At 40.5% G+C, this 25945-nt stretch overlaps 2 protein-coding genes across 2 annotated transcripts; both read left to right on the forward strand.

Annotated features, from left to right (window-relative positions):
• The first annotated feature begins 6778 nt into the window (after positions 1-6778).
• On the forward strand, positions 6779-12603 carry LOC123517925 (U3 small nucleolar ribonucleoprotein protein IMP3-like). The gene is made up of 5 exons (XM_045278391.1): positions 6779-6996; positions 7876-7983; positions 8955-9161; positions 10542-10614; positions 12488-12603. Exons 1-5 carry the CDS (start codon positions 6863-6865, stop codon positions 12515-12517), a joined length of 552 nt encoding a protein of 183 aa, XP_045134326.1. The 5' UTR covers positions 6779-6862; the 3' UTR covers positions 12518-12603.
• A 256-nt stretch (positions 12604-12859) lies between these two features.
• Positions 12860-25741, forward strand: LOC123518399. The gene is made up of 8 exons (XM_045279211.1): positions 12860-12867; positions 13404-13499; positions 16219-16270; positions 16403-16566; positions 20236-20271; positions 24331-24469; positions 24633-24982; positions 25189-25741. Exons 1-8 carry the CDS (start codon positions 12860-12862, stop codon positions 25352-25354), a joined length of 1011 nt encoding a protein of 336 aa, XP_045135146.1. The 3' UTR covers positions 25355-25741.
• Positions 25742-25945: the final 204 nt, after the last annotated feature.

Genomic DNA, 25945 nt, shown 5'->3' on the forward strand with positions numbered 1-25945 from the left:
TGCACTTCACAATCTAGACGATAACTAGCACCAAATACAACTTTAATATAGTAGTAGTAGTAGTAGTAGTAGTAGTAGTAGTAGTAGTAGTAGTAGTAGTAGTAGTAGTAGTAGTAGTAGTAGTAGTAGCAGCAGTAGTAGCAGTAGTAGCAGTAGTAGCAGTAGTAGCAGTAGTAATAATTTAAGAACATAATGACAACTTGTGGAAGTTTCAGAGGAAATTTCATTTCCTCTGAAGAAGCTATATCAGCGAAACTAGTCAGAAATAAAGTACTCATCCACAGCCCGTGTATCCCTTCACCACCCTTCCACAATAATAATAATAATAATAATAATAATAATAATAATAGTAGTAGTAGTAGTAGTAGTAGTAGTAGTAGTAGTAGTAGTAGTAGTAGTAGTAGTAGTAGTAGTAGTAGTAGTAGTAGTAGTAGGAGCAGCAGCAGCAGCAGCAGAAGTAGCGTTGCAGATAAGCAATACCACCACCGCCACTATCAAAACAATGATTATATAATAATAATAATAATAATAATAAAAATAATAATAATACCTCTCTCTCTCTCTCTCTCTCTCTCTCTCTCTCTCTCTCTCTCTCTCTCTCTCTCTCTCTCCCTCTCTCTCTCTCTCTCTCTCTCTCTCTCTCTCTCTCTCTCTCTCTCTCTCTCTCTCTCTCTCTCACTCTTAAACACTTTAAAACACTTTAAACACTTTATTATGTTTGCCATTTGTGTACAGATTGTGATAACAAATGAATTTCATAAGACAAACAGCCCTTTGCAAGTAAGAAAAACTCTCTCTCTCTCTCTCTCTCTCTCTCTCTCTCAATGATCATATGATCATAGACAATAAAAGTGTCCCTAGAAACACCACTCCTTCCGGAAAGCCTAAGAAAATAATGGAGATAGACACTGCAGCTTTTAAATTTATTGTTTGGACGTAGATTAGCTCAAAAATTCAGAGAGAGAGAGAGAGAGAGAGAGAGAGAGAGAGAGAGAGAGAGAGAGAGAGAGAGAACATACAGTAATTACAAAAGCTCCTGATCCTTTCTTCCCACCAAGCCTCCCTGTCCCGTATCTCTCTTCCCTCTCTCCACGTTTCTCTCCTCCTCCACTTTACCTCTGCTTGCATCTCACTTCTTTATCAGTATTAGTAAAATCTCTTATCTGGTAATATATAGGCAATGGCCTTTACACACACACACACACACACAGAGAGAGAGAGAGAGAGAGAGAGAGAGAGAGAGAGAGAGAGAGAGAGAGAGAGAGAGAGAGAGAGAGAGAGAGAGAGAGAGAGAGAGAGAGAGAGAATTTACCTAGTTGTATTGTACAGGGTTCGAGCGGGGCTCATAGTGTCCTGTCTCCATATCTCCATTTATCTAATTCTTCCTTAAAGCTATGCACATTGTGTGCTGTAACAACTTCATTATCCAATGCATTCCATTTTTCCACCGTTCTGTGTGGGAAACTGTATTTTCCAATATCCTTCACACACTGCCTCATCCTGATCTTCTTTTCATGTCCTCTTCTGTCAACAGCACCAGGTCTTCTTTGTCTATCTTTTCAATATCATTTACTATCTTATACATTGTTATTAGGTCCCCACGTTCTCTTCTATCTTGTAAGGTTGGCAGTCCCATTTCCTTCAGTCGTTCTTCATATGTGAGGTCCTTTAATTCCGGCACCATCTTTCAATCTTCTGTATCCTTTCCAATTTTCTTATATCCATTTTAGAGCTCGGAGACCATCACTGCTGCATATTCCAGCCTTGGACGTATCATGCTTGTGATGATTTTTTTCTTTATATATTTATCCATGTAATGAAATGCCACTCAACATTTTATATGATATGCCAAATATCTTGCTTATGTGTTTTTTGGGGCTCAGATTTTCTTGTATGATCACTCCAAGATCTTTTTCCTCTTTAGTCTTCATTATTTGTTCCTCTCCTATCAAAAAGTTCCATACTGGTCTTCTCTTACTCTTTCCTAGTTCCAATATGTGACATTTCTTGGCATTAAACTCCAATTTCCACTTCCTGCTCCATTCATAGATCTTGTTTAAATCTTCCTGCAACAGCAGACAGTCCTCTCTGGTTTTGATAACTCTTAGCAACTTTGCATCATCAGCGAATAAATTTATATAACTGTTTATCCCAATGTGAATGTCGTTTACATAAACTTGAAACATAATGGGAGCTAACACTGACCCTTGTGGCACTCCGCTAGCTACTTTACCCCAAGTTGAGTATGTATCTCTGTTCACAGTTCTCATTTCCCTATCCTTCAAATAATTTCTTGTCCATTCGAGCAAAGTCCCACGCAGTCGTCCTATGTTCTCTAATTTCCAAAGTAGTCTTCCATGAGGGACTTTATCAAAAGCCTTTTTAATATCCAGGTATACTGTGTCTACCCATCCATTGCTGTTTTCCAGTCCTGCAATAACTCTCGAGTAGAAACTTAATAAATGTGTGTGTTTGATCTGCTGCAGTCTCAGACGAGACAGCCAGACGTTACCCTACGGAACGAGCTCAGAGCTCATTATTTCCGATCTTCGGATAGGCCTGAGACCAGGCACACACCACACACCGGGACAACAAGGTCACAACATCCCATACCTACTCACTGCTAGGTGAACAGGGGCTACACGTGAAGAGAGACACACCCAAATATCTCCACCCGGCCGGGGAATCGAACCCCGGTCCTCTGGCTTGTGAAGCCAGCGTGTGTGTGTGTGTGTGTTTGTTTCACTGTTTGATCTGCTGCAGTCTCTGACGAGACAGCCAGACGTTACCCTACGGAGCGAGCTCAGAGCTCATCATTTCCGATCTTCGGATAGGCCTGAGACCAGGCACACACCACACACCGGGACAACAAGGTCACAACTCGATTTACATCCCGTACCTACTCACTGCTAGATGAACGGGGGCTACACGTGAAAGGAGACAGGAGGTGTGTGTGTGTGTGTGTGTGTGAAAGAAAGAAAGAAATATATTTATTGCTCAGACTTTTTTACAAAGTATGGAGCACAGCCCCTCAATATGTACATAATCTTATGTATCACCTAAACATTCGCAACAATGCATTAATAAACTGTGCCAGATTTATTAACAAGTTTACATTACCACTTTGCATCAGCTTGACAAATTTAAAATTATTTGGTTGCAATCTATAATATTCGGGTATGTATCTATTTCTCAATTGAAGAATTTCTTGATTTTGACAAATCAACAAAGCATGGTATTCATCCCCTATCAATTCATTATTACATTTAGTACAATAACGCACCTCTCTGTCTGTTTGATTATATCTACCAACAATGATTGGTAATTTATTATTTCCGTGCGAAGCTTTGACAAACTTATACGATTATTTTTATTAAGTTTAAGCAGGTATTCTTCAATTCCATAAATTTCTTTATATAATTTGTAAGTATTACAAATACCTTTATTTGATATGTTTTCGTACCACTTGTTTATCCATAAGTCTTTTAATTTTTGTTCAATCGCTTTTCTGAACCATTTAGGGTTACTAACTGTCTGCGCCATCCACACCCATGACATTCCACACTCTATACAAATATTTTTGATGTATTCTATCCATGGTGACAAATACAGACCGCTCGTATATAACTGTAATAAGCAATTATACATTATATAACTTAATTTAGTGTTCTTTCCGTCACTAACCTAGACCAATAACTTATCATCTTACACTTAATAGTTATATCAAGAGGGTAAACCCCTAGTTCACCGTATACCATGTCTGTGCTGGTGTATCTATGTACATACAAAACGTGCTTCAAAAACTTCATATGTAGTAATTCTATTTCCCTTATAGTACAATCACCCCATATTTCACAGCCATATGTAAGTACAGGTACAACCATCGTTTTAAACAGTTCTATTTGAATATCAACTGGCAAGTCATATTTACGTGAAGTACCAATGATGGAATACAGAGCCCTGGTTGCCTGTTCCTTAAGAGCCAACTCCCCTTTCCTGAATCTACCATTGTGGTTAAACAAGACACCCAAATATTTGTACTCGTTAACAACCTGAATAGTCTCACCCCTAATTGAAAATTATAATTACTTGTTTGTACCTGTCCTCTACTAAATACAACAATTTTGGTTTTGTCACAGTTAACCTTTAACTTCCAATCTAGACAATAATTATGCAAAGATGTTAGCGCCTGTTTCATATTCACTTCACTATCACATAGCAATACTGTATCATCTGCGTACATTAGCACAAATAATTTCAAATAGATATTAAGAAATTCGTTATCAAAATCTAAATATTTACAATTAAGTTCAAGAAGTTTGTCCTGCAAGTCATTAATATAAAAAGCAAATAACAATGGTGACAAATTTTCTCCTGCCTTACCCCCATAGTACACGAAAATGTGTCCGACAATTTTGATTCACCATCACACAAGATCTAACATTTTTATACATACTCTTAACAACATGTAACAATTTACCATTAACATTATCTCTAACCAGCTTAAACCATAATGCTTCCCTCCACACCATATCAAACGCCTTCTTATAATCTACGAACAAGCAAAATAATTTTTCTTTTTCCATTTAAACAAATCAATAATACATTTGAGCAAATACATATGATCCAGGGTTGAATATCCTTGTCTAAATCCTGCCTGTGTTTCATTGATGATGTGGTTCGCTTCAGAATACTGATTCAAACGATTGTTCAAGATGGATGTAAATAACTTTCCCATACAGCTTAACAAGGTAATTCCCGGTAGTTATTTGCGTCTCTGACGTCTCCCTTGTTTTTGTATAATGGTATTATTACTCCAATGGTCCACTCCATTGGGAAGACTCCTTCATCCAATATTTTATTAAACATCTTAACATAAAGAGGGATAATAGGTCTTGAGTACTTTTAATATATTCATTGATGATATTGTCAGAACCTGGTGATTTGTTATTTTCCAACTTATTGATGCATGTTTTATCTCTTCAGACGTAATAGGGTTGTTCAATATGGGCACATTCCTCTCTTGGTTAATTTCATAGTCAATGGTGTCATTTCCTCGTTATCAATAGTTAATAATGCTTTAAAGTGGTCGTAAAATATCTCAAGATTAAGTTCACTCTCCTTGTTTCCTCCTTGTTCACCTTTTAATATTTGCCAGTATGATTTTGGATCTTTGCTTTTGTTTTCTCTCAGTTTTTTCACAACAATGGAATTTCCTTTATTTTTCACCCTTGTTATTTCTTTTTTTGTAGTTTTTACTTTTCTCTCTCATAATACTATACGTGACAGGATTTTTTTGTTTATTGTGCTTGTTCTTAGCTTTGTGGTATTGCTTTCTGGCATTATAACACTGTTTATCATAACCGTTCATATTGGTGTTATTGCTCTTTTTAATGTATTTACTTTTACTTTTGTGGGGAAATACCTTCATAGCAGGTTCTACAAGTACTAATTGTAATTGGTGTGTTATGTCATCCACAGATAAAACGTCAACTGTATGAAGTAGTTCATGCACTCTACTGACATCCACATGACTCACATATTCCTCTTTTCTCTCATGACTCCATTTACCTGGTCTTGCTCTCACTATTTCCTCCTCTTTATTACTCTCCCTCGTTGTCTGTCTTACCTCACATGCAAATTCTAGCACCGTCTGCAAACCACAATGCACATCCGAAAACAATGGCTCAAAATCCAATACCTCAAAATTTTTAACATGTTTCACAACATTGCAACTCCCTATAACATAATCAATACTTGTATTGTATGTGGTAGTATATTCACCAATTCCCAAGTCATTGCCAACCCTTCCATTAAAAATAACGGCGTTATTGTTTTTACATACTTCTACTAATCTCTTACCGTAGGAACTTCTGTCAGGGGTATTGTCTTTATTACTCCTACTCATTAAACATCCTGCAGCACTTAACACAGCGTTGACATCAACTACTGGCAATATATCGTCCTCAGTTATATCAGCAACATCTGACAGTATACCAGTATGTGCGTTAAAGTCCCCACTGACAACGTGAAAACAATCTGAATGAGACAGAAAAAACTCATCAAGTTCATTAAAATGTTCTCTCTTAGCATACCGTGAGTGGCTTGGTGGTATGTAAATACAGCTAATAAATAAATTCTTTTCCAATCCAAGATCTTGTCTGTTTACGCAGATAGATAATAAGGTTTCCTCACTACTTTTAATTTCTTTCCACTTTATACTTAGAGTGTTTCTCACACCAATTAAAAGACCTCCTGATTTATATCTAGTTAGAGCACTTCTGTTCTTATACACAATATCAAACCCGTTATTTACCATTATTTTCCTAACGTTATTCATGTCAGCGTCATCACACCTGGTTTCACACATGCACAATACATCATAATTCACAAGAAACAACATAAATTCCTTCGTTAATAGCTTGGACTTTAAGCCACAAACGTTAATTGTCAAAATATTCATACGCAAACTTTGAGTGGTCGTTAGCGTAGGTCCTTGTGTAGTGGGACTCTGAGTGTGTGTTAAAACTTGTGGATCACTGTGTGCTTGTTTTGAACTTGTGTTTGCGTGTGCAGTTATAGTGTGTCGCTGTGGTGTTGGGTTGTTTATCACTGCGTAGTTTATATTGTTATGTATCTGTGTTAGAGTATATGTAGGCGTTATTTGCGTGTATGTGTGTGTGTGTGTGTCGTCACGTTAAGAAGTAAAGGTAAATGGTGATGGTAGCAGCATTGCGCATTTCGGCTGTGTTGTGTCTGAGCGGCAGCCTGTGTGTGTGTGTGTGTGTGTGTGTGTATAAACAAACCCCGCCCCGCCCCGCCAGCTGGCCAGCAGCAGCAGCAGCACGTGTAGGCAGCAGCAATGCGGCAGCTCAAGTACGCTGAGAAAAAGCTTCTAAAGCACACAGACTTCCTGAAATGGGAGGTGGACAACAACCTGCACGAGGTGACGGTGATGAAGAGATACCTCATCCAGCGGCGGGAGGACTACACCACGTGAGTCACCCACCAGGAGGCCTCCTGACCAGCCACCAACCTCTCCCAGGGACAGGGCACAGGATTGGGCTCCCTGTAGTAAGACTAGGCAGCCTGTACCCTGGTATGGACCCTGGCATGTCCGTCACACCGGCTGTCATAAGGGCCACTCTCTCCACAGTCAGAGAGTGCCGACTGCTGAGGCATCAGGGAATACTGGAGTTCATAAATTTCAGGACGGATGACGGGCGGGTATGGCTGTGTTTGTTGCAAGCAGACTGACTTAGGTATGCCTGCAGGCATCGTGCTGCCTCTCTCATGTTGTGGTGTGGATGGCAAGGCAGGCCTGTGGGGCTGATAGGTTTACTGAAAATTTGATAAATGTTTACTAGCGATCCTTTTGCCAAATATGGCCGTTTGTGTCCTTAGACATTTTAGGAAATACAAAATTTTTATATGTTTCGGTTTTCCCAGCCAACTAAACCATAACAAACTTAATCTAACCTATCCTAACCCTTAATCCAACCTAACCTAAAGTAACCTAATTTAACTTTCTGGTGCAATGTGTTAATTTTCAAAAGCATCAATACGGGTCAATAATAGCCACCCACACCTAAAAAAAAAAAAAAAAATCATAAATGTAGAGTACAGTGAGTATACAGACACAACATGAAGTTGTGTAACAGGTCACTGGCAAGGACTAATACTAAACACAAACCAAAATTTAACCATTACTGCATTTGGACTAGGTTTTGAAAAGCTGAGGACTGTTATGCCTGAATCATGACAGTTACTTCAACTTAGGGAGTGTTCCAGCAGGTATAAGTGTGGTCATCTTTCTTCACACATCACAATACATGAGAGCTTCACCTGCTTGAACTAATGTTTGCCACTCCACAGCTACAACAAGATGTCCCGAGAGGTTCGAGAGCTGGCCTTGAAGATCAAGGAGTTGGACCCCAAGGACCCCTACAGAGTGGAGGCCAGTGCCAGACTGATGGAGAAGCTGTAAGACTACACATTGATTCTTTGCATTTGAGCTGCATATGTCAAGACACTTGAATTTAATTAACAATGCTTTTTTGAGGGTGTGGGGTATCAACAAGTTAAGCAGGCTTTTTTTCCACTAGTTTTTCTGTATTCCACATGTTTTTTTTTTTTTTTTTTTTTTTTTATTCATACCATGTGGACTTTTCACGGAATTTATGAGCTAAAAAAGATACTTTTTAGGATACCTCCTATCTCAAAGCCCACCCACTAGGAAACGTTGCCCCGAGTGAGGATACCCAACCTACACTTAGACCGTGGACAGGTTTCAAACCCGTGCTTGGAGACCCCTCGGACCCCAAAGCACACATGATTCCACTGTACCATTAAAAAGATCAAGCCATATGTACATAATTATATGTATGGAACCCTTTTATTTTCTAAAACACAAGTTGAAAATTCCCTTATCATGAATATCTTGGCCTAGGAATGTTTCAGATCTCATTTTTCTTCCATTCTGAAAAAAAAATTAAGTGACCATTTAATTAACAAGCTCTTGATTGTCACAAGACAAGCCTCCCAAGCAACCATCACACGCAGCAAACTAATTTTCACTAAATGTGGTAAAAATTAGTTAAACTAAAGCAACCACTTTATATGCATTACTGAGCAACCACACTTGTACTTACACAGCAACCTGAGATCATTAAAAGACCTTGCCTCAATAACCACCGATAAAGCAAATCTTTTCATATGACACACTGACTTTAATGTAGATCATTGGACTGCTTTTTTAAACACATTGACTATTTTTAAAAGCCAGAGAGCCTTGTTCACACAGTTTATCCAGTGACAATGAAGGATTCTTATTGAAATATTACTCAGATTGTGAAAACACTGATGAAAACCTCAATAACTGTTGAAAGTGGTTGAGATAAGGCAGTGAAATGTTATGAGTTTAATGTACACCCTCACATCCACTTTACCCACAGGTACTCAATGGGACTCATCCCTACCAAGTGGAACCTCAAACTGTGCAGCAACGTCACAGCCTCCTCCTTCTGCCGCCGCCGCCTGCCCTGCCTCATGGTGCGCAGCAAGATGGCCCCCGACCTTCGCACTGCCGTCACCTTCATTGAGCAGGGCCATGTCAGGGTAGGGCCGGAGGTGGTCAAGGACCCGGCCTTCCTTGTCACAAGGTAATGGTGCTTTCCTTTGTGGTCATACTGACTGATTGTGTCTCCTGAATCACTAATCTTTTTTTTTTTTCTGAGATTTTGTTCTTGTCAATGGTGACAGTGTTCATCAAAGTAATGAATGATATTGTTCAAATGATTATACACCAATCTTTCTTTTTTTCATTTCTCTATTTTTCTCCCTCATGTCTCATATATATGGTGATGCATCCTTGTTCTCACTTATGAGATATGACAACATATGAGTCTCTTTCTATATGAACAGAGACACTCCTCCTTGATGTTCATCCAGTCAAGTAATCTTCCATATGTTGTCTTCAGTTGTTTTCTTCAGTCTTCCCACTAATCTTCCTCCAAGTAAACCCAATGCTGATAATCTGAATGGGCATTCTCTAGTATGAATACACGAGTGGCAGTACATTGGTGTTATGCTGGTTTGTATTACTTGCCATGGCACAGAGTACCGTAATACATAATACAATACAAAATAATGTGGAGTGTAAACATGATTTGCTTGGATGACAAGTGGGGGTGCTAGTGTGTGTCTGATTGGCTGAGAGTTAACTCTTTATTTCAGACAAAGTTATAACCACTCACCCATCAGCTGGGCCGTGTGCCAACATTTGCCTCTCATGCCATGAAATCCCAGAAATTCCCTGCCATTCCATGCTAAGAAACCAGGGAAGATTGCACCTAGAATTCTGAACATGCATGGGTCAGAATCTCAAACAGCTCTTCACCATGAGATTTTCAGCGCTTCCACATAGCAGCTAACATGCATCACGCAATTTTGATGTGTTTAATACATTTGCCCTTGTCCACACCCATAAGATGCCTCATGTGAACAAAGTTTAAGTTAAGTTTATTGCATATTGAGTTAGTGTCAGTCACTAAATTAAGGTTCTGTTCTATGTCAGATTACTGGGAGTGAGATTGTCTTATAACTGAGAAAAACATTGACAACCCCTGATTTAAAATATCAGTATCATTATTGATAATGTTAAATTTTGGATTCATCTATGTACCGGTTCTAGTTTGCTGCACAATGAATTTATCAGCAGTTATCAATTGTCAGTTACCTAGCAATAAATTTATCAGCAGTTAATGGTTAGCAATTATTTATTGGTTATTGTGTCAGGTTCATATTTGTTTTAGCTAAGACCAAGCCATAGCCATTCACTTTCTTTACAGTGAGTTGCATCTTGTGATGTAAAAATTCTCTCCCTGTCAATGACCAAATACCTGATCATTTCTAAGAAGTGTCTCTTTTAGCTGGAAAAAAAATGCAGTTCTCTCTCTCTCTCTCTCTCTCTCTCTCTCTCTCTCTCTCTCTCTCTCCAATTGGTAGTTTTCTTTCCTAATCTGAAAATCTCCTTCCTGCAGAGCTCTTGAGGATTACATCACATGGGTGGACACTTCAGCCATCAGGAAACACGTCAAGCAGTACAATGAGGAGGTACTGTGTGTGTGTGTGTGTGTGTGTGTGTGTGTGTGTGTGTGTGTGTGTGTGTGTGTGTGTGTGTGTGTGTGTGTGTAATTCACTGTTTGATCTGCTGCAGTCTCTGACGAGACAGCCAGACGTTACCCTACGGAACGAGCTCAGAGCTCATTATTTCCGATCTTGGGATAGGTCTGAGACCAGGCACACACCACACATCGGGACAACAAGGTCACAACTCCTCGATTTACATCCCGTACCTACTCACTGCTAGGTGAACAGGGGCTACACGTGAAAGGAGACACACCCAAATATCTCCACCCGGCCGGGGAATCGAACCCCAGTCATCTGGCTTGTGAAGCCAGCGCTCTAACCACTGAGCTACCGGGCTATGTGTGTGTGTGTGTGTGTGTGTGTGTGTGTGTGTGTGTGTGTGTGTGTGTGTGTGTGTGTGTGTGTGTGTGTGTGTGTGTGTGTGTGTGTTGAGAGGAGCAAAGTCAGGAATGGAGCAATCTGACAAAGAAGAGATGTGGGAAATACAAAACAAGACGATTCAGAACTGGAGATCATCTCAGAAACTTTTTCCTATCAATGAGTGGAGTGACCCATTTATTGGTAAAAGTCCATGCTAAGAATATTCACGAGTTTTAAATGGTTGACCAAATGAGATACAATGACAGGGCTCTAGCTCATCTTCAAAAACTCCTTGCTCTCTCACCACATTTTTTTTTCAAAGCCACAGAGATGACAAGCCAAGATTTCAAGACAGTTTCTCCTTATGACTAGAAACCTTGCCAATCCGTCTCCAGTACCATAAAAGTACTCTTAAAACACACCTATTTTCAACTGGTGTCTTTGGAGAATAGTGATAGTGAGGGAGCTAAGTGTTTCAGAGTACGAGCCTATGTTCTAAATCATGTCCCACACACAACTAAGTAAAGACACATAAACAAAGGGTTATTGAGATTCTGCTCCTACATGACAAAGGTATCACAACTCAGCTCACATCCCACACCTGCTCCCTGCTAGAGTGTGAAATATGCTAAATTCCTAATTGTTTCCACTCAACCTTCAGTTCAAACTTGGGTCATCACTGCTATAAATCAAGTGCATTAACCCCTTCAATACTGGGACACATTTTTACCTTGAGATTTATGTTTGATTAGATCATTTTATTGACATTAGGAAGGGTCTATGGAGGTAAAAAAAATTAAATGGCCACAATCGTCACCAAGTATCTGAATTCCATGTTAGTTTCTGGAGCTATATAAAATCACCAAATAGTAACCAGAATGAATATGGAAATGCATCCTGGTACTGAAGGGATTAAAGCAACAGACAGCCATTTATATGAAGCTTTGCTTATTATTTTGTTATTGACCTTTTTAAAAAAGTAAGTTGCAATGAATGATGATTATATTTTCCACAGAGCCACAGACTATTGATCTATCTGTCATATACACCAGACTGGGTGGTGCAGACAAGCCACTCACACTAGTATCATTCAATCATTCACACTCTAAGCCCTGCCAGAAAGGGACAGGCATAGACACCTTGAAGATAACATTGAAAATAAGGTGAAAAAGTGCATAACTAAATGTACTATAGTCTGTCTATACTAAACTGGCTGCTGAGTCTCAGTCTGGGATGAAAATGCTTGTCATCATATCTTGAGGAAAACAGAAGTCTATCCTTATGATAATTGGGTTAATCAACAGAAGAAAAAAATGATTATACACATTAAATTAATTCTATATATCATCAAGAAGCTACAATATATTTTGAACAGTAACCCAATTGTCCACCGGTAGCAGCCGGTTTAGAAAAGACAGACTATAGATATATCTGAAGGTCTTAAGGATTCTAATGGTGTTTTTTTTTTGCTTTATAGAATGATGACTTTGACCTCAACAACTGCTAGTGACTGGAGGAGCTGTGCTATTTGTTAAGGGATGAATTGGATGAATGACAGATTTGTGAGAATGAAAAATATATTCTTTTGTGTAATTTGTTGATTTGATTTAACTTGCTTTCCATCTATGTCATATTCCTTCATGTGAAATCTGGCATATTAGTCTCACCACCTGAAGTCACACTGACTTGATAATACTGCACTCACTGGCCAATGCTCCCACCTGCTCACCAATTCAAGCATTCACATTTTGCTCTTGGGTGTGTGGCAAATTGTATTCCCATTGAAATCATTATTAGTTATTTGTGAGCTATCTCAGTATTTGTGCATTTATAATCCACCACCTTGGTAATGACTAAGTGAGTTTCCTGTATATTTTAAAACTAATAAAAATGTCAACCAATTAATAGACAAAACCAGATGCCCAAACAAGACTGGCTTTTCATAAAGAGCAACAGGGATGAACATCAGGGAAGAAATAATCAAGACCATAAAAAGCAAGAGACTCAACTGGGAAAATGTGCACTAAAAGAAATTAAAATGACTAGCTGTTTGAAATCACCAGCCAGAAACACTGATCCTATGCTCACAAGTCTTCAGCTTGTAAAATTCCTGTCACAATCACTTACAATACTCTAAACATCGGTGTTTAACTGGAAACATCTATATGGAGAGATGCCAAGCACCTTAATAATGCTTAACTTCAAACTGCAACATGCAACACTTTACAACACTAAAGCCAATGTGGATAATCTCTGCTTTACAGTGGCTGATTAACTCTCTACATTGTCCTTCACTGGATGTCTGGATGTTATGTTTTCTCAACCTCAAATCCTTTGACCTGCTGATGGTCTCCTTATGAGGCCTGACATGAAGCAGGTTCTTTGCTCATCAGAAGACTTGATATTGACGGAGAACATATAACACAAGAGTGTATGAGTGTGGAATGTAACTCAGCTATTTTCAATGACTACATAACTGTGTACATATGGTAAGTCAATGGTGTGATGAATAGTGTCCTGTGCAATATGACATATGATGTGTTGTGGCTGCGATGGGAACCAAACCAATCAATGGAATTAAAGATGAAGCAAATTGATACTGAAAGACAATAACTGCACACTGGTGAGGCTTGCTGTGGCAGGCAGTGGCTGGCATGTTCTGACATGGTAATCTTAGTGGCCCAAGTTTGTCCTGTCAGTTGTTTTAGTCATCACTAAGCAGCCAAAGATTACCCATGTGCTCACACCACCATGCCTTTCCACCATGAAGGAAACGGGCAGCATGAGCTTTTACAATCAACAAGCAGATTTTTGTTGAATAATCCTGTTGCCACCACTACCACCACCATGCTAACCCTCATAACCTCCACAAACAAAATGTAGTAATGCTGTAATGGTGCTACAGGCAACAGTCTTGAAAAAATCATCTCAATATAATATCAAACATGTGAAAACCAGCAGGTGCTCTGCAGAAACCTACCACAGTAAAGGGATATAATATGTGTGGGAAGGGGTGGAGACAGGGCACTCACTTGTTGTGGCTGGTCTTCAGTAAATGAGAATTAGTATCTTCTACTACAACACAAGTCTTCTTTCATATTTTTCCCCATCTATGCACTAATAGGACCTCCTAACGAAGCAGTAAAATACCGACATTTAGTGACGAAGTAGTTTATGCCCAACATGTTTTTTTGTGGTTTTATTTGGTATTTGGTGGTTGGCCTTAGTGTGTCCTACACAGCCTCTCAAAGTTTGGTAGGTGCCTCCCAAAAACTAAGTCCAGCGAGCAATATTCCACAGTCTTCCTCCTCTTCTTTTTGTAGCTATTTACATTAGCAGGGCATTGTGGGTCCTATGTGGTTTGTGGTATCTATAAATCTCGTGTCACGGGCATCCAATGAGAACTTGCCATGCTGGTTGTTAGTTAAATGACGTATCAGGGCAAAACCAATCGCAGACCTTCATCTATAGGACGTCCAATGAGAGCCTGCCATGCTAAGAGTTACTTATGTAGTATTGCATTTGTTTCTCATGAGAGAGGGTGAAACACATCAGCTTCTACCAGTTGGTAAGTTACTTTCACTATGGATGCGTACTGCTCGGATTGCAAGTTCAGGCTTTTTTTTACATCTATCATCGCTACATTGGAAAACGCAAGAGTTCATCTGTGTGTAGCTACATCACTTTGTTTCCCAAATCATGAGTAATATCAGATACTAACACACATTTTTGTGATTTCCTTGAAGAAGTGCAGCACACAGCATCCTGTTAGCCAGTTATGAGGGAGTGGCTATGGTGAGCCTATGTGCTATTATTGGTGAGCAGCCTTGCCAATGCCTGGGAGTTTGGTTTGGTTAGGTCAGGGTAAGGTCCTAGGGGGGTGTCTGTGGGGTAGAGACACTGGGGGCCGGTGTATTTTAGGTATTATTGCAGTTTCAACCAATACACCACACGTAACTATACACATTCTCACGGTCTACATCACACTTCTATGAGCATTTCTAAACCCATTTTACCCTATCGGAAATTAGTAATAACTTCAGCACAAGCCTTCAAATGTGCGGTGTTTCAGTGAGCCACGGAGCTCCATCACACTCAGAAATGAGCAGTACACTGACTTGCATTTGTTTATAGCTGGGGTTTGTGGGTAACTGCTGAATAGGATTCTTATTGTGTCTATAGTTCTTTTGTCCAATGACGTGCCACCACCTCTTAAAACCACGAGCTGCGCCAATGGGAATTTGCTATATGTATTCGTAGGTGGGGCACAGCTGGGCAGACAGGTGCACAGAGACATCTGTGTGTGCAGTTCAGCCATGGCCACCAGTGACACTAGTTGTAAAGGTTGCGAATTTGATTACTGGGAAATCATCGCTCCTGCGATGCAAGTCAGTGTTGTTGTTTTCGGGCTTACAATCGAGAAGAGGACCAGCCAGGACCTTCATCCTTTCAGTAGACGCCGCCAGCAGGGTAAGGTATTGTGAGGAGGTAAGAGGAAGTATTTTTCGGTATTGTGAGTAGGGCATATTGTGTGAAGCTATAAGAGAACCAGTGTGGGGGGAGGGAAGCTGCCCCAAAGCAAGGATACAGTAGGTTAGATTTATGTTAGGGTTAGGTTAGTGTTGCAGGGGGGGCCCAGGGGGGTGCAGCCCTCCCGGTTAGGTTAGGTTTATGTTAGGGTTAGGTTAGTGTTGTAGGGGTGTCCGGGGGGGCGCAGCCCCCTCGGCTAGGTTAGGTTATGTTAGGTTAGGTTTATGTTAGGGTTAGGTTAGGTTACGTTACGTTAGTTTTTGTCCTTAGATTTTTTGGATCGCCATATCTCGCCTCTTTTGGCTCCCCCCAAAAATCCCCGATTCCCCACAGTCCCCAAAGCTTGTTGGGGGGGAGGAGGGGGGAGGGGAGAGGTTATTATGTTAGGTTAGGATAATTTCAGTGAAAAGTGCTCATGAATTTTGTGATTTTTCCCTTTTCTCTTAAAAATGGTATTTTTCCTTAGATTTTCGGGCCCCTAATTGCCTGATTTTTGCTTTTCCCACCCAAAACCCCGCTTTCCCAGGAGGTCCCCAAGCTTGTTAGACTTAGGGAAAAAGAAACTTAAGATAAGGTGTATTGGCTTAAACTGCAAATTTACCGTATTTTAAAGTTACTTAAGGAGGTGTATTGGTAAGATTGACCATAATCGCTTACTGCGCTGAGTCCTCCCAACAGTCCTCTCATTGCCACGAGGAACTCTAACACGGCCATCCCCTTCTTGGCCATAGTACGGAAAAGAGGTATTACAATTCATATGGAATTACTCGCTAGGTGATTGTAAAGCCACAGAACACACCGTGGGAGACTCTATGTAACACTCACCAATTCAGAGCAGTAGTCCTTCTCACACCTTCCTCAGCCTCTCCACGTCCATCCATTCCTCGGCTTCCTCACAGACTACACACACGCACACACAAGTGTTACTGCACACTTCAGTCTTGCCAGCACTCTCTACGGCCTCCATACACACATAACACTAGTAATAACACACGAGCAGTCACTTCTCAGCACGACACAGCGCAAGTTTGTTTTGGTCACGAAGATTTGAAGAAGCGAATCCGAGACACCAACTGAAGCTTTTTCTCAATCTCTTCAGTACCGTGACACGTTTCCATATTCATTCTGGTTACTATTTGGTGATTTTATACAGCTTCACAAACTTATGTGAAGATTAGAATAGTGAAGACTGTAGCCATTAATCTTCTGACCTCCATAGACTCTTCCTAATGTCAATAAAATGATATAATCGTACACAAATTTCAAGGTAAAAATCACTACCAAAGGGATTAAGGCGCTTGACATCTCCAGTGCTCACAGATAGGCACTCCAGAGGTGAAAATGATCTAAACCTTTTATATTTTGAACAATCTGGAAAACATTGACAATTCCGACTATTTACACTAAAACACCCGAGCACAGATTACGTAAAACAGTGTAGTGTAGAGGTTCTCAAGCTGTGCGCCGCGACTATCCCCAAAGTGCACCTCGAAAATTTAATGGGTGAATATGTCTTGAATTTGTACCTCCTAATAACGAAAGGATATACAAATCACCTTCTGTTGTCTTAAGTTAGAAATCCTTCTATTGCTTCTATTGCTAGAATGATACAAACATCCTTGGAAGAAACGCCTTCTAGTAGACTCTATAAAAGACGAACTTCCTTCAATACTGAAACACATTTTTACCTTTTTTTTTTTTTTTGGTGGGGGGCTGGGGAGGGGGGTATTAGACAATTTAACTTGCATTAGGAAGGGTCTATGTGGTCAAAAGATTAGTGATCAAAATCTTTACTCTTTTAATCCCCCAACATAAGTTTCTGAAGCTGTATAAAATCACCAAATAGTAACCAGAATGAATATGGAAACGCATCCCGGTACTGAAGGAGTTAAACAAACATCAGATTCACGGAAACATGTGAAACTGCAACAATTCCTACTAAATCGTCTTGAAAGCTGTCAAGGTAAAATACCGAGACGTTTTGAGAATACGAGAACAGCCCATCAATCTCTTTATCTCATCACCGTTACCATCACCACAACTTCCACCACCACCACTATCGTCACCACTATCATAATCATCAAATCTTCACCAGCAGCTGTTTAGTGCAAGGGAAAAGAGGAAGAAAGCGTGAACAGTCGGTAATACGCTGTGATTTGTGCCAAGGTTGCTTTACCATACTGATGTTTAGTGGTTAGCCTGAGTAAATAAACAATGAATTAATTACTACATTTCATCATTAACAATCCCTCGTATCTCTTACCTGTCCGTTTTTGTTATTGATCTTACTTGTTACTTGGTATCTATGTTATTTTATATGTAAGAGGGAGAACTACCAAGGGCAAAAAACTGAATATTAGAAAGAAAAAGGCCCACTGGAATTGTAGTCTTTATAAAAGATTCAAAACAATTAATCACTTAGTTACTTATTATTTATGTTACTTGTTACTTATGTTACTTGCCCATTCTTGTCAGTTGCGTTATTAGTACTTGAAGAGGTTAAAAGATTCCTGTAACTTCCACTAAAGTCTGTCGATGGTTAAGCTTTCTGCAATTAATACGGTCCTTTGAACTAGAACACATTTTTACCTCGAGATTTGTGTACGATTACACCATTCCATTGACATTAGGAAAGGTCTATGGAGATCAGAAAATTAATAGCCATTCTTCACTATTTTAATCCCCCACATAAGTTTCTGAAGTTGTATAAAATCACCAAAAAAAGTAAGCAGAATGAATATGGAAACGCGTCATGGTACTGAAAGAGTTAAAGAGCTTTCGTGATTCCAGTGACAGTTTAATAACAATTCTACATCATCCATGCGAAGAACACCCATCTAAAATCCAACTAATCACCTAGGTAGCATTTGAAAGTCGTCCTTATGAGAAAACAAGGACATGAAAAGTAGTAAAAGGTGGTGGTAATACAGGAGAGGATAAGAAGACGAGGAAAATAAAAAACATTAGACTGCTTTCCTTAACGTTACGGAGTCTTAATCTCTATTTAGTATTTAGCAGGTTTTAAAGAAATCTATAGTCTTTATGGATGTTTTTATGATTTTTAGCAATATTTCAACAACACATCTCCTTCATTAACCTCCTCAGTACTGGGACACATTTTTACTTTGAGATTTGTGTACGATTAGACCATTTTTATTGATATGAGGAAGGGTCTATGGAGGTCAGAAGATTAGTGGCCACAGTCCTCACTGTTTTAATCCCCCACATAAGGTTCTGAAGCTGTAGAAACTCATTAAATAGTAAGCAGAGTGAATATGGAAACGCGTCATGGTATTGAAGGGGTTAATAGGGTAGGCATCCATTGAAATCAGTCTGATCATCTTTGTAACTCTTTAAAATAGTCTTGAATGAGAGAAAAAGCGTTTGAAGATATGTGCCCAGTTGATCTCTACAAGGCGACTTCTGAGCACTTGTAATCTTAGCTCGTGACATCATCCATAGACTTATCCAACCTCTTCTCTAAGCTGTCTGATGTCTGTACTCTTACCACCAATTTATTATCAAACAAAAACAAGAAAACAACAACAACAACAACAACAACAACAACAACAACAATAATAATAACAAGAACAACCTAGACAGCAATGTAGAGAAGATAACAAGGTCATTACTTTTCTCCTTCTTTTCCTCCTCCTCTTACCTCCTCATCTCTCTCTCTCTCTCTCTCTCTCTCTCTCTCTCTCTCTCTCTCTCTCTCTCTCTCTCTCTCTCTCTCTCTCTCTCTCTCTCTCTCTCTCTCTCTCTCTCTCTCTCTCTCTCTCTCTCTCTCTCTCCACTAGACTGTAGAGTATTGCACCACTACAAACAACACAGCGAGGACCAAGAGAACTACTACTGTTTATCCTACCTCTCCTCCTCCTCCTCCTCCTCCTCCTCCTCCTTTTCTCTTCCTCCTCCTTCTCCTCTTCCTCCTCGTGGCACTGTTTCGTGGTCCAGTGCAGCTATCAATTCAGTAACAGGTAGCCACGGATCGATAACACTTGGCTAACTATCCTGTGTTGACTTAAAGAGGATGGACGAGATGTGGCTGGGCGGTGGTCGGGTTGGGTCAAGTGCAAGCTAGGTTAGGTTGAGTTTGCCGTGGCATTGTGCTAGGTTACGTTAGATTAGAGGGGAGTGATGAGGCGTAGTTGAGAATGGAATAGGGCTGTGATGGGGTTAGGTCTCAAGGTCATGGGATAGATGAGTGATGGGATGGTATGGGTCTTACTTGAGGTTGAGAGGAAGGAATGAAATAAAAGGGAGAAAGTGGAGGAGAAGGAGGAGGAAGAGGAGGTGATGGAGGAGGACGAGGAAGAGAAGGAGGAGGAGGAGGAGAAAGAGGAAAAGTAATGAAGACTAATACAGTGTCTTTATAAATATTCTAAATTACACAGGTAACCTTCCAAGCAAAAGCATTTATTTATCAAGAAAACCTGTTCTGTATAAATGTACGGTATTAGACACATTTCTCTTCTTTTTCTTCACATTTCAACAGTTTATAGATACACTAACAATTATTTATCGACCATTGGAAGTGTTTATTTTATCTATTTACTCTATTAAGGTAACAATTTCAATGACAGTAGTCCGTTTATTTACTTATTTTCATTTATTTTTACTTGTATTTCGGATGTGATTTATTTATGCGTCTGTGTTGATTCTGTTGCCATAATTCTTGTGTTTAATTTGCAGCGTGTGTATGTGTGCAGTTGATGAGCGATGCACCATGTGAGTTTTTGCCACGATCAAATGTTTCCCTGAGTGATATATAGTAACAACAACAAAAATAATAATAATAACAATAACAATGATAATAATAATAATAATAATAATAATAATAATAATAATAATAATAATAATAATAATAATAATAATAATAATAATAATAATAATAATAATAATGATACTACTACTACTACTACTACTACTACTACTACTACTACTACTACTACTATTACTGCTGCTGCTACTACTACTACTACTACTACTACTACTACTACTACTACTACTAATAATAATAATAATAATAATAATAATAATAATAATAATAATAATAATAATAATAATGATAATGATAATAATAATAATAATAATAAAAATAATGAATTAACAAATGAAATGTGCTCTTGCATAGTTTAAAGGTATACTCTCTAAACAACACATTGATATTGTTATTACTATTGTGGTTACTCTTGTTTCTGTTCTACTATCATAATCGTCATTAACTTATTATTATTTCAAAACACATGGAAACTCCTCCGCTATCTATCAGGTCACAGATCACTCACACACAACTGTACTGAGAGAACCTTCTATTTACAGACTCACGGTGATGAAACTCCGAAAAGGAAAATGTAATATGACTTTGAGCCCTTCACAAGCTCACTTCACGCTCACAAAGGAAAGCTTTCTATGTGGGATTCTTGCAAGCTGACCCTCCCCCCCCAATTTACCTTGTGATATGAGATAAAGCGTTCCATATCATAATCATCTACGGAGACACATGTGCTCTGGTGAGGAATGAAGAAAAGAAAAAAAGGTGAATGAATATACGCGTATACATCCTTACCTTGTGATGCGCAATAAAGCTTTCTATATCATAATCATCTATACACATGTTCTCTGGTGAAGAAAGAAGAAAGATAAGAAAAAAAGTAAAGGCCTTTTTTCTTAAGTTCTCTGTGTTATTGTTGTAAATCTATTCTGTGTTTATATGTTTTGCCGTTCACCGAAATGGTCATTCATATGTTGATTTGTTATTAGTATTACTGTTCTCATTACTGTCAATGAAGATTATTTGTATGTGTTGTGAAGTCATACCTGTATTATTGCGTATATGTGAATGGTACTGAATATTTTGGTTTTCTCCTCTTCCTCCTCCTCCTTTTGTTCCTCCTCCTTCTCTCTGTCTGTCTGTCTCTCTCTCTCTCTCTCTCTCTCTCTCTCTCTCTCTCTCTCTCTCTCTCTCTCTCTCTCTCTTTCCATATGCCGTCATTTCCCTGCCATAGATGTGTAACCTAACCTTCACGCTCACCAACACTTAACAACCTCTAACCACCACCACCACCACCACCACCACCACCACCACTACCACCACTGCTGCTGCTGTTGATGCTATTACAACAACAATAACAACAACAACAACTACTACTACTACTACCGCTACTACTATTACTGTTATTACTACTACCACTGCTACTACCACTACTAATACTAATACTAACACTAATACTAATACTACTGTTACTATCACACCACCATCATCACCATTATACTATAATATAAAGAACACACACACACACACACACACACACACTCTCTCTCTCTCTCTCTCTCTCTCTCTCTCTCTCTCTCTCTCTCTGTGCGGTTAGAAAACACCCTTCAACCGCCCTCGCTCCAAGTCTCTCATTAACTGGATACCATTAGACAACCACGTAAGTAACAGTGGTTTTCCGTATTGTGATGTCTCCTGAGGGAAAGGGAAGGAGGGAAGGGGATGGAAGGCTAGAGGAGGAGGGGTGGCGAGAGAGAGGAACAGCGAGAGGAAGAAGTAGGCCTCGCGTGCTGAAGAGGGGGAATAATAAGGAGAATTTTGTTTGGAAAAGGAAAGTAGTGGCGGTGGTGGTAGTCGTGGTGGTGGAGAAGGATGAGGAGGAGGAGGAAAAAGAGGGAGAAGGAAGGGAAAGTGATGGGAAGGAGAGAGTAGGTGAATTAGAGTAGATATAGAGGAAAATAATGGAAGAAAAGCAGAGAGAGAGAGAGAGAGAGAGAGAGAGAGAGAGAGAGAGAGAGAGAGAGAGAGAGACTATATGTACTAAAATATTCCCACGAAACTTTGGAGATTAACCATACATACACACACACACAGAAACACACACACACACACACACACACACACACACACACACACACACGCCCGGTAGCTCAGTGGTTAGAGCGCTGGCTTCACAAGCCAGAGGACCGGGGTTCGATTCCCCGGCCGGGTGGAGGGGTGTGTCTCCTTTCACGTGTAGCCCCTGTTCACCTAGCAGTGAGTAGGTACGGGATGTAAATCGAGGAGTTGTGACCTTGTTGTCCCGGTGTGTGTGTGTGCCTGGTCTCAGGCCTATCCGAAGATCGGAAATAATGAGCTCTGAGCTCGTTCCGTAGGGTAACGTCTGGCTGTCTCGTCAGAGACTGCAGCAGATCAAACAGTGAAACACACAAGTAATCTGCCTACCTACGTACTTACATTAGCAAAAGGGACGGAAAGGGACAATTATGAAGGAATATATTACCCTTGAAGAACCTTTGTTTCCTTAATGCATTTGATAAATGTGATGGTGAACAGGCGACAGGGGACAAGAGAGAGAGAGAGAGAGAGAGAGAGAGAGAGGTTGGCAATTATACAGGTGATATGTAAGGAAGAGGATGAAGGGAAGAGGAAGAGGGAAGGGAGAGGACCGTGAGTAAGTGAGAGGAAATGGGAGAGCGGAGGATGGGAGAGGTGAAGGAAGAGAGAGGGAGTGATGGAGGGAGGGAGGGAGGGAGGAAAGAGGGGACCGTGGAGAGAAAAAGGACAAGCGGGAGAAACTGTCAAGGAGAATATTACGTAGAAAATTATACTACTACTACTACTACTACTACTACTACTACTACTACTACTACTACTACTACTAACAATAATAATAATAATAATAATACTACTACTACTAGTAATAGTAGTAGTAGTAGTAGTAGTATTTATTGTAGTTGTTGTAGCAGCAGCAGCAGCAGTAATGGTAGTAGTAATAGTAGTAGTAGTAGTAGTAGTAGTAGTAGTAGTAGTAGTAGTAGTAGTAGTAGTTGTAGTGGTGGTGGTGGTGGTGGTGGTAATGGCGGTGGTGGATAATAGTAGTATCAACAACCATAATTACCACATCATCATCATCATCAGTAGGAGTAACAACAGCAGCAGCAGCAACAATAAGAATAAGAAATATAACAACAACAACAACAACAACAACAACAACAACAACAACAATAATAATAATGATAATAATAATAGTAATAATAATAATAATAATAATAATAATAATAATAATAATAATAATAATAATAATAATAATAATAATAATAATAATAATAATAATAATAATGAAAATGATAAAATAAGTCCATCATTCATCATAATTATTCACTCATACATTTTCATAACATCCTCACCATCGTTATAATCACCATCATCATCATCATCGAACCTGGAACTGTAAACACACACATCAACACGACCATCACAACCATCACCGTCACATTACGCTACATTTTCATCATTTACTCTCACCTTCACCATCATTATCACCCTCTTCATCAAAACACATCATTGTTGACATTTACCTTTAGGGTATCCTCATTCTTATCATCATCCTCGTCGCCTTTACACCCTCGTCACAGCTACGAGCCTCCTGTCACCCGCTTCACTCCTCCTTCGTTCCTTCCTTCCGTATTCCCTTCGGCTGTGTTCGTGGAGACGACGTTACGCCCCGCAGCACTCCAGTCATTGGTTACGTAGCCAGAGATGGCTGTTTACGAGAGAGAGAGAGAGAGAGAGAGAGAGAGAGAGAGAGAGAGAGAGAGAGAGAGAGAGAGAGAGCATGTATACATTAGTAACACATTTCTACATTGCTTGTATTTCACTAGTTGTTAAGAACTAAATCACTGCTAGCATGATACTGTATGCGCGTAGGTTTAGTGAGGCATGAGCAGTGCGGTGCTCGTAACGCAAGAGCGGGGAAGGGAGCATAGTGTTGCATCCCCATCTTCGGTTAGAGAGAGATGGATTGTGGGGACACAGGAGTCTAACCTTGTAATTTGGCGCAGGGTATGGGGAGCCTCAGCCTGGCTATATAATGGAGAGTTTCTGAAGCAGCGTCAGTCCTCTCCGACACTCGCCTCCACCACCACCAAGGTGCTCCTGGGCCCTCGCGGCTCCTCTTCCCACCACTCACTCACACACTCACTCACTCACTCACTCCTGTCATGTTTAGTCATCTTACTCCGAGTCTCTTGTTCTCTGCCTGAGTAAAGTCCGTCAGATCACAGATTCTTGTGTTAACTTTCCTCTCCCACAGATGAACGGTCTCCTTGCCAGCGCTTTCCTCGTGGCCTCTACCCTCGTCGCCGTCGCCGACTCCTTCATCATAGTCACTGGCGTCACAGTGGGAGCAGCAGGTCTTGCTGCCGGCGCTCTAGCCGTGGGCGGCCTGGCCCTCGGAGCAAAGTTGTTTGCTCTCAAGGCCAAGCGTCGTCGCGGCAAGCGCCAGGCTTCCGAGTGCGTCTCCTTCGAGAACCCTGAAATGTACTTCGCTCTGGCCGCCAACGGAGACTTCCTGGACTGTGGGCGCCGCTTCGTGTGCGAGCTGGAGGCCACGCCCGAGGAGAACCTGACCAGCGAGGAGCTGCTTATCCGTAACCTGTTCGGGTAACTATTGCTCCAGTGGTTTCCTGAGGTGCCATTGTGGGGTCTTCCCTTGTCAGTTAAATCCCAAAGTGCCTGGACACCTGTGTCCTTGCTGCGATTCCCTTGGCATTGGCACATTGTTTTTGGTATTTGATAAGCTGTCCCTCAGTGATTGTTGACCATTCCTTGATTTATTGGTCCGTGTCCTCCTTCCCTCCTTCCCCCAGACAAGGCTTCATCTCCGCCAACGCCAGCGCAGGCAACTACTACGCCGAGGCCGCAGATATTGGGGCTGCCGGAGGTGTGGACGCCTGCGTCGACGCCTTCTCCAAGTGTCCCTACGACCACAAGACTCTCTTCCTGGCGTTCCAAGAGACACAGACCGCCCAGTGAGGCTCTTCCTCCTAGCCCGGTGATGGGTTGCACGTAGACCCCGAGGACTGGTAGTGCGGCAGCCTGGCCGGTGACACCTTACTCAACACACACACATGTTCTCTCTCTCTCTCTCTCTCTCTCTCTCTCTCTCTCTCTCTCTCTCTCTCTCTCTCTCTCTCTCTCTCTCTCTCTCTCTCTCTCTCTCTCTCTCTCTCTCTCTCTCTCTCTCTCTCTCTCTCTCTCTCTCTCTCTCTCTCTCTCTCTGTTATATCCTTAATACGAAGGAAGAAGCGCAGTTTGGATCAACACGACCATTCGAACAATCCTTCCAACACTTTACTGCCTTCAAACAAAAAAGCCGAGTTTCAGTTCTTTCTTCAGTAGAAATAAAAAAAATAATAAAAATATCCTAAGTATGATTTACCAATGAAGCCCGTGAGAGAGGAAAGGAGGAGGCGGTAGTGTGGCTGTGGAGTAGTGGGCGGAAAGTGTGAAAGAGAGACTCATCACAACCCTGAACGAATGAGATAGAAGACTGATAATTTCTATGGCCTATGAGAACAGTCGCAATGAAAGAAGAAGAAGGCGTTGCAGAAGACAGGTCGGGAC

The sequence above is a fragment of the Portunus trituberculatus genome, chromosome 43 (assembly GCF_017591435.1).
Source record: "Portunus trituberculatus isolate SZX2019 chromosome 43, ASM1759143v1, whole genome shotgun sequence".
In the NCBI taxonomy this organism is placed as follows: domain Eukaryota; kingdom Metazoa; phylum Arthropoda; class Malacostraca; order Decapoda; family Portunidae; genus Portunus; species Portunus trituberculatus.

What these genes read in the sequence shown, in the direction of transcription:
- LOC123517925 (XM_045278391.1), top strand. Translation starts at nt 6,863, where the DNA reads ATGCGGCAGCTCAAGTACGCTGAGAAAAAGCTTCTAAAGCACACAGAC. An exon ending in CGGCGGGAGGACTACACCAC is followed by an intron (nt 6,997 to 7,875) that starts GTGAGTCACCCA and finishes GCCACTCCACAG; the next exon opens with CTACAACAAGATGTCCCGAG. An exon ending in CCGGCCTTCCTTGTCACAAG is followed by an intron (nt 9,162 to 10,541) that starts GTAATGGTGCTT and finishes TCCTTCCTGCAG; the next exon opens with AGCTCTTGAGGATTACATCA.
- LOC123518399 (XM_045279211.1), top strand. An exon ending in CCATCCCCTTCTTGGCCATA is followed by an intron (nt 16,271 to 16,402) that starts GTACGGAAAAGA and finishes CACCTTCCTCAG; the next exon opens with CCTCTCCACGTCCATCCATT. An exon ending in TCGCCTCCACCACCACCAAG is followed by an intron (nt 24,470 to 24,632) that starts GTGCTCCTGGGC and finishes CCTCTCCCACAG; the next exon opens with ATGAACGGTCTCCTTGCCAG.